We start from the raw sequence: 9,897 nt of genomic DNA, 5'->3' as shown, positions 1-9,897 counted from the left end.
AACTACGTACACATAAATTTTTATAGATAGAAATGATGAAAATTTAGGTACAGCTAATTTCACATGAAGTTAATAATTAAAAGTTATTAAATAATTTAAATAATTTGACTAAATTTACATCTAACGACTTTCAATTATCAACTTAAATTGACTGCACTTAAATTTCTACCGATAGAAATACCTGTAATAACATCGAGCTCATAAACATTGGCAATCTGAGGACCAAACTTGAATGTTTGACCACCGACTCCGGCATTGACGAGGGTTCCGCCAACAGAAGTGAACAAATTATCAGTCCAAGACAGCGGTGTGAGTCCATATTCAAGTGCTGCATTTAACACGTCACTCCACACCTGTTCACCGCCCACGTCAGCATAAGAATTCCACAGATCCTTCTCATCGCGAAATATAACAACCCCCTTCCCGTGCCTGTAACCGTTTAGATGCGTCATGTTCACCACTATCCCCTCACGCGCCATCGCTTGTCCGTGAACCGAGTGTGCTTGCCCACGTGCTGCTATTGTGAAAGGGGTAGAAAGGGAATTTGACACTTTTATTAGTTCTGATATTTCAGTTATTGACGTTGGTTCAAGAACTGCCAGAGGCTTCTCGTGAATCGTAAGGCCGAAATCGGTTGAGGCGAGTGTAAGGGTAAAATTGTCACAAACTAGGTTATTTGAAATCTCCGTGGATGCATGAAATGCTGAACATGGATGATGTGTGGTTATTATTATTGCATTTGTGAGCATGATTATAACTAGATTTATCAGCAGAATCAATGAAACATTTTGAAGTATCGAAAACCTTGCCATTGTAAGTGTGATATTTGATCACTTTATTACACGCTTCGGGTATATATAAGTGTAAGAACGTCTTTCAATGGCTAACTGTGAATATAACTCATTTTATTTTTTAATTTAAACACTCTATCATGAGCGAGAAGAAGTATTTGATGACTCAATGGCTAAGTGTGAATATAACTTGTTCTATTTGCACACTCTATCACGAGCGAGCAGAAGTATTGATGAGATCGAACTTGACTAATAATACAAGGTAATATTGTTATCCAACTTGTTCTATATATACCTTATACTAAAGAAAGTTAAATCAATTCTTTTTTTTTTTAATTAAAGATAGGAGACTCGAATCCGCAACCTCTTAATTGAGTATGGGGAGACTATGCTATTTGAACTATAACTCATTGGCTTAAATCAATTCTTATATTTGTAAGAAAAGATGAATTATTATGGTGGTATTGATTAAAAGATAAGAATATAATAAATAAAAGACATATATCTATACCAATATATAATGGGGATATGGAAGTTTGGTATCCAAATCTTTCTTCCTATTTTGCCCCTATTTCTTTTTTAAACCAAAATGAGTTGACTCATGACAAACCTGTCAAACTGAACTATTTCTAATAGATGAAACTGACACCACGTACTCAAAAGACATAAAATTTTGAAATTAAATTTATTAAATGTATTTTTCTATACCAATATATAATGGGGATATGAAAGTTTGGTATCCAAATCTTTCTTCCTATTTTGCCCCTATTTCTTTTTTAAACCAAAATGAGTTGACTCATGACAAACCTGTCAAACTGAACTATTTCTAATAGATGAAACTGACACCACGTACTCAAAAGACATAAAATTTTGAAATTAAATTTATTAAATGTATTTTTCTATACCAATATATAATGGGGATATGGAAGTTTGGTATCCAAATCTTTCTTCCTATTTTACCCCTATTTCTTTTTTAAACCAAAATGAGTTGACTCATGACAAACCTGTCAAACTGAACTATTTCACGTCGACCTAGTTGGACAGATTATGCTAGGCGAAGAAGACAGAACATGACCGAAGAACAGAGACAACAATACCTGGCTAGAAGACGTGCAAGTTATCGGGAGATGATTCGACAAGGAAAACAAGTTACCATATCAACTGATACAAATAAAAATAGAAATTGTGTGCTTTTAAAGGTTAGCATTTATAATTTAGCATTAAGCATTTTTATTGTGTGCTTTTATAATTTAGCATTTTAAAGGTTTTCTATAGTAGTTTTACCCTCAACAGAATATAAAACAAATAAGGTTATGTTAATTTTAAAATGATGAAAAAAATATTTATTTGACAAATTTAAAGAATAAATGATATATTAATATCAACACTAAAATATGATATAAATAAGATCACGTTAAACTTAAAATTTAACAAATATAATCTAATAAATTTAAAGAACGAATAATATATTTTAAAAATAAAATTAAATTCTTCAAAACAATAGAAAAGCGGCTGAACAGGCACGTTAGTGCCTGTTGAGCCGCTAGTTATAATAGAATGAAAGACAACTGTTCTATTTTTTATCTAATTTTTTTAAATATTTTTTGAAGATTTTTGATGGGGTAAAGAAAGGGATTAAATCTATGATTTTTTTTTAATTTGATTAATTATACTTCAAACAAGAAAATAAAACTTAGCTTCTGTTCTATCTATAAGATGAGTTATGTAAGAGACAATTTTATTTTGTCTCATAAATCGTAAAAAATAGAATCAATGCAAGGAAAAAGAAAATGACATAATCATATATTCTGATTCAGTTGTCTTCTATAATGTAACCTACGTTCAGTCTCTATTATAACATTGGTGAAATTTTTACTATCATTTCATGTATTACATACATCAATTCCCAAGAATTTAACCTAATCCTGTCAAGGACAAATCAGATTTTAACATAAACTTGATTTGGCTATGTAACTTTTTAAACTCTCAACACACTAAGTGCTTATCCAACTTAGCAAGTGACACATAAGATACAAGATGCAAAATAGAAATACAATCAAAAGAGAGAAGAAATAAATCTTGGCTTTTTTTCTCCAAGTTCCTCTCTTTGACTTTTCTCTCAATAATTTTTTCTTAATACCTTACTTATATGCCTTTTACTATTGAATAGAAACAAAATAAGATTAAACATAGAAATAGAATAATCAATGATAGGCCATGAAGGGGATGATGTTGAACAACTCGAACTCTATATGCTGAACCCAGATTCTGAACTCTCAAATGTCGCTCTTCATCTTGACGGAATGCTTCCTTTAGTATAGCTAGGTGCAATGCTTCCAAGATTTCAAGCTTCAATTTATGAGTTTTTCTCTTCTCTTCTCTCGGATTCTCTCTCCTTACTTGCAAACTAAAATGATATTCCTTTTTGTATGAGTTATGTTTTCACACCTAGAACTTATTTCACAAGGTCAGCTTCTTGAATCTTGAGCTAGTTGAGGTCTTACTTTCTTTTTTTTTCAATCAGATTATAAATTCAGGGATTTGAATAAGAGTTAAGCAACACAGCTTCCTTGAAAATAGATCCTCAATGGATTTGATAAATCCAACTCATTAACCTTGTGCTTTGGTCTCAAATTTCAATATTAGCCATTGACTCATAGCAAAAAAAAGTAGCCACCACTTTTTTCATATTATCCGAAATAGTTGTACAGAGAGAAATGTGAGATCAGCAAATAATTAACTTGCATGTTTATGAAAATATTTTACCTTTTTCCTTCTTGACTTGAACAATTGCTTTCACCTTCAATCTTGATTTGACATAGCCAACAGAAATTACTTTTTCTTTCTTCCTCTTTGGTGCTCAAGAGAAAAAGTGAACTTCTCTTTTTTTTTTGTGCTTTATCCGAAGCAACATAGCATTAGCTGAGGGTTGCTTTCCTTTTTTTTGAATGGCAATAGGCTAGGTTATGGATTCCATTCCATTAAGCAGCCTTAAAAGCACTTAATTTCTCTAATTGGGCTGCTTGTCTTTTTTGTTTGGGTTGCACAATAAATATGAGCCTTCAACACTAAATAATTTCATCAAATCCCAATTAGACTTTTAATCCAATCACCAACATGTTTATCATCATCAAATATTGTTATAATCTACTTAACTCAACATTTTTTATTTTTGATGGTTTGAGAAATCAAGATTTATTGAGAGAATAGTATAGTAGATAATAATCCAGAAACACAGTATAATAGATAAAAACTCAAATTCTAATCTAATTTCTTAATGTAACAACAAAGAAATTTATTCATACCTTAAATTAAGAATTCGGATATCATGATTTGAGTTTGACCTGACTTGAGAGGTAAGTAATAGCTTTTCTCTCCACTATTTCAATTATCACTTTCACAAGTAGGATTAAAAGTGGGTAAATATGAGTTGAGTCAGGCCAAACTCAACTAGATAAATAAAAACTTATGTATGTTTCTACCAATTATAAATAAGCATACACCATAACAGAGATTAAACTCACATATTATGAACTATTTATGAGACTATTAAAGCCAGATATCACTTTCTATGCAAAAAAAAAAAGATATAAAACTCAGGTGTTGTCATTTACATTCACTAAGTTTTGCTATGTTAAAAGTACAGTTGCTTCAGGTAAAAGTTGAGTCAGGGATGCGAAAAAGCTTCAGAGTTCAAAGATTCAGCACAACCACACGCAAGGGATGACGAGACACGTGAAGGAGACAGAGACCGACGACCAGGAACATGGCGTGGAAGAAAGATAATGTAGATTGGCGGCACCAGAGAAACAAAGTGTTTGAGCCATGGAGGGGCTTGCGAAAGAGACAGAGCACGACGGAAGGTTTGAGACGAAAGGGAGCGCTGAGATGGAGGGAGACCCAAAGGAGGGTTGGAAGTGCGATGAATCTCTAGGGTTAGGGTTGTAGGCACGATGGATAAGCTCTGGAGTTAGGGTTGCAAATGCAATGATGAAGAAGCTTTGGGTTAGGGTTAATGTTTTTGCTCAGTATAGTTTTACATACTTTATATTGGCACGCTTTAAAAACATCACGATAACGTAACTTTATTGGCACATTTTGAAAGCGTTCCTGTTGCTCTCTATGTTTATATAATGTGGCATAAAAAAAACATAGTCAAATATCTTATCAATTGTCACCTTCGTAAAAGCGTGGTCATTGACTCTTTCAGCCACGCTTTTGAAACGTAATAAAAAAACGTAGTCAAATTTCTTATCAATCGGCATCTTTATAAAAGTGTGGCCATTAACTTTTTTTGGACACTCTTTTAAAGCGTAGCAAAAAAATGTGACGATGAACTTTTTTTTCTTGCAGTGTAATTATATTATTTAGAGAAAAAAAGTGATGCACATATATGATATGCTACGAATTATGAAAATTATTATAATGTCTAAGCCGTCGTAAGCACATATATGATTAATTTCCCTACTATTCAAATAACTATATTTGACTAATAAACATAGTATATGCATATATATATATATATAGTAATAATGTACATACTATTCAAATAAATAGGATATATATTTGAAAGTTTGAATTAATAATGTGCTTTGCGATAATGGCGTCTTTGAATACACCTTTATTATTCATATGTGACATTTCAAATTCTGGAACAAAGATATTCAGCCAAGATTGTGAACCATCGAAACCTCCATTTTTTTTTTTCTAAAAATACCTTTCTTATCTTTGTTAGGAAGCAATTCTTTTTATCTTTTCATAGCAAAGTTTTGATTGGAGAGGGTGACACGCCTATATAGATAAGTCCAAACTGTTGACCGTGAGATCATGCAAAAAATTGAATTTCTCTCCTTCATTTGCAATTTTTCCCAGACATGCTCTTGAATGTTCAGCACTTAGTTGGTTATTATTAGTTGCACCTTATTATTCTTCCTTCTTCATAAAAAACACATTTTTCTTTACTCTTTTCTCTTCCTGTCTCTTTTTCCTTTATCGTTTTAATTGGTAAAAGAAAAAATATTTAAATTTTATTAATTATATTTGTATTTTGTGGGGTTTTAAACCCCCACAAAAATCTTTTCAACAATATAACCAATTACTACCACTACTACCATTATCTTTTTCATCCTCATTATTATCACTCCTACCTCTATTTTTTTTATTGTATAACCATACTTTATCGTCATCATTATTTCCTCTACCGTTATCATCACCAATACTAATATTATCAACATTGAAGTTCTCTTCTTTCATTTCTTATTCGATGTTATTTTTCCCTTTAAAATGTATTGTACTATAATTACTCTTTTTTTGTGGCATCATTTTTATCAATGATTTTTCTTCACTTAACAAACCATTGATAAAGAAATTTTTTAAAAACAAAGTTATTAATAGTTTGTAGAGGTTTAAAACCCCCCACAAAATACAAATAAAACCCCACAAAACTAATTTTTATTATTATTTAATGAATTTTTTAACAGATGGACCGTATTATCCCAAAATAAAAAGATTGAGGGTCGAAGTGTCCTTTTTTTTTAGACAAAGATCGTTTTGTCCTTCGTAAAAATAGATAAGGACCGAATTAGGTGTTTATCATTTTTTTTTTTTGAATTTGAATTAACTTGAACCATCAAGACCTCTGTAATTTCTCTAATTCAGCTCTTACATAATAATGAGAATATTTAAAAGATCTATTTTACTAAAACCACTCTAATTTTATTAGAAGAACAGAAATAAATAGCTTACATATCACAAAAGTATACTCTTTATTTATTTTGTAAAAGATGTTATGTTATGGAACTTAAAGCATACATATTTTATTGTTCAATTGAAAAATTCCCTGTCCAGGAGCCAATATTCTTTTGGGATCAAATTTATTCTTTGCTTCCTCGAACTTTTGCCACTTGGAACCAAAATGCTCGATCCATTCTTCGTGAGTTTTGTTTCGTGGAAGATATTGCTTGATTCCAATGCCTGAATCTTTATAGAATTTTAATATTTGATTCTTCTGATCATCAAATATCTTCAACGTATCATATGTAACTGCTTGTAGAACACTCACGAGATAAAACACTTCTTCATCAGGTATAGCCACTGACATTTTATCATTCCACCTGTGAATTATATATTATATATTAACCAATATATCTTTGTTAATTTATTCCATCAATTAACTATATATTGGACTTGTTTTGGTGAGTTTCTAAAAAAAATATCTTTTTGAATTATCTTTTTTTAAAAGATCTTATAGAAAATTAAGAGTAATTTTATGTTTGTGTATCTCACGCAAAAAGATCTTTTTTATCTATCAATTATGTTTGAGTATAACAATATAAAAATACTTTTTTGTTTATTTACTATATGCAAAACATCTTTTTTTTTTTAAAAAAATCTTTTAAAAAAATATGTAAATTACAGCTTCTTAAAAAATTATGTTTTTTTTTTAATTTTTTTAATACTTTTATTTTTACTACTAAAAATTTATCAAACACGCTAAAAAATTAAAAAAAAATGTTTTTTTATTAAAAATACGTTTTTTTTAATCAACTTTATAATACTCAAACAAACACTATAAATAACATTGTAAATACACAAACAATAATATTTTTTTCTTATTTTCTTACTTGTAATAGATGGATTTTTTTTTTTGATAAAACCCACATACAAATTTTTCTTCCTTCCCAACTTCTTTAACATCCAAAAAAAGAATTTTCATTTTCCTTTTCTCCTTTTTCTTTTCTCTTATTTTTCCTTAAACTAAGGATAGTGTAAGGAAAGTTGGTGCTCTTCCATTTTGTATTGTGAGCATTGGGCACACAACAAACCAATGATTTTTCTTGTTGCTAATGCCGCGTAATCTTACACCGAATATCCACAACGCTAAAAAAAATTATTAAATTTTTTTTTTATTAAAATAATAGCATCCAAACAAGCACGTTATGATAGAACTTACTTTGTTCGGTTCATGGGGAAGATTAGTATGATTCCGTTGGCAGAAAGGTTTTGTTTAAAGATAATGTTCTTGAAAACACCTTCATTTACATCTGAGATTCTAGATCCTGGAACAAAAGTGTCCAACCAAGATTTAGGTCCTCCAGGAAGTCCTTGTCCTGCTGCTGCACTCTCAGATCTATGTAGAAAATTCTGGTACAACAGATCTTTTTCATATTTAAATGTAGGAACATACTTTAACCCCATCACCAAACGTTCAACATCCTATTTAAAAAAACAATAATGTATAGTATATTTATTAATATCTTAAATAAGAAAAAGTAATTCCCAATAATAAAACATATAGCTAGATAAATAAAGAATTTAATTTTGATACGCGTAAAATAATTTTACACGTACATTCAATTACTTAATATCACATAATAAAAGTAAGGTTTAATTATTCTGTTGGTCCTTATAGTTTCGCAAAATTTTCAATTAGGTCTCTATACTTTTTTTTTTAATTGAGTCCTTGCACGAAAATTTTTTTTAATTGAGTTCCTACACTTTTTTTTTCTTTTATTTAGGTCGTTGTACCAATTTTTTTTTTTTAGTTGGGTCCCTATAAAATTAAGCCAATTACTATTAAGAGGGATTTAATTGAAAAAAAAATTTGTGCAGGACCCAATTAAAAAGAAAAAAAGTATAGGGACCTAATTGAAAATTTCACGAAATTATAGGAACCAACAGAGTAATTAAACCTAAAAGTAACTACCTTTTTTCACAACTGTAAAACACAGTTGTGCAATCACAATAATTCTCTTAGATGTACGTGTAAAACAATTTTTACAATATATCAAATTAATTCTAAATAAATAGCTCATGATTAATAGTAAAGTACCTGGTCAATTTGGTCTTGAGTACTGTCGTCGTAATATTTGGCAAGCTCCAAGACATAGAGGATGTTATGTTGGGCTAATAAGGAATTTATGCGAGGCAGGTCTTGTGTTGGAAAAAAGTCAATGATATTCGGCCACTGGTTTATCATAAGAAAACCTTCTACTGCATCGAATGCATTATCATTTCTTCCATTCAATGAAATTAAGTATTCTTGGTCTTTAGAATATGCAGAGAAATCACTGTAAAGCAAACGAAGCCACTTCACCTGCAATCAGTCAAGCGCATAATTTTTTTCCCCTTGATTAATTAAGGATATGTTATGGTAAATACTTTTAATTTGATGGTTAAAATTATTGACTAAGTATAACTAATATTGATATATATAAAGTATTGTTCGTGATATTTCACTTAATAAAATTTGAATTCAAATGTTACAAGTAACACTTTTCACACATTATGTGTAATGAAAGGTATTTGAAAAAAATTATGCACCAAATTATTTTGTATATATCTCCCTTATATATATAAATATATAATAAAAATAGATTTTATATTGATTATTTACTTTTTCTATATGATCAAATGTCAATAAAATAATATCAATACAAATAAATCGATTTTTGTATCTATTATTTTATTAATGTCATTTGTCCTAACAAGAATAATATAAGCAAATAGAATTATATAATAAAATATATATGATGCTTGCCTTTGTATACGCAGGTCCTAAGGCTATTCTTGCTCTCGTTATTATTCCAAATTGACCTAAACCTCCAAGAACACCATAAAATAACTTTGAGTTCTTTTCATTATAATGTAATGTTTTTATATCATAAAAAATATATATAAAAAAAATAGTAGAAGTATCATATCTCATAAATCAAATACTTCACTTTAGTGTGCTTTGTGGCTATTTTTTTAACCCCTTTTCAATCTTTCTTGTGCTTTGCCTGTAGAGATTGAGTCAGAAACTTTGCTATACATAAATTATTTTGATAATCATAAAAAAAAAAAAGTAAATTATCTATACCTATCAATTAGTCAACTATATTTTTAACGATTAATTAAGCGGCTAACCACTGGCTTTATTGTATTGACTTTTTATCATTTATTTATTGCAAAAGCAAATGCTATCTACAATTATATATATCACATCTATAATTATATTTTTATTATATCTAATATTATTTAGTTATTTTAATAATAATTAAAAAATATGAAATAAAATAATTTTATACTATGTATCTTATATTTGGATATAAATAAAGACTGATAT

The 9,897-nt window shown here is 29.4% G+C and overlaps 1 protein-coding gene across 2 annotated transcripts in view; it reads right to left on the bottom strand.

The window, feature by feature from the left end:
• The window catches only part of LOC107643115 (cytokinin dehydrogenase 4), a 13,932-nt gene that overhangs the window by 3,195 nt on the left and 840 nt on the right, over window positions 1-9,897 (bottom strand). The window contains exon 1 of one of the 2 annotated variants that reach the window (XM_016346693.2): window positions 182-933. The exons of the other annotated variant lie outside the window; for it this stretch is intronic. Coding sequence (XP_016202179.1) covers window positions 182-812 — 631 coding nt within the window. The 5' untranslated portion in view covers window positions 813-933. Of the gene's footprint in view, window positions 1-181; window positions 934-9,897 lie in introns of those variants that run through there. 2 annotated transcript variants of the gene reach the window in all.

This window comes from Arachis ipaensis, chromosome B01 (genome assembly GCF_000816755.2).
Source record: "Arachis ipaensis cultivar K30076 chromosome B01, Araip1.1, whole genome shotgun sequence".
NCBI classification, from domain to species: Eukaryota; Viridiplantae; Streptophyta; class Magnoliopsida; order Fabales; family Fabaceae; genus Arachis; species Arachis ipaensis.
This window is presented reverse-complemented; position numbering and strand designations above follow the sequence as displayed.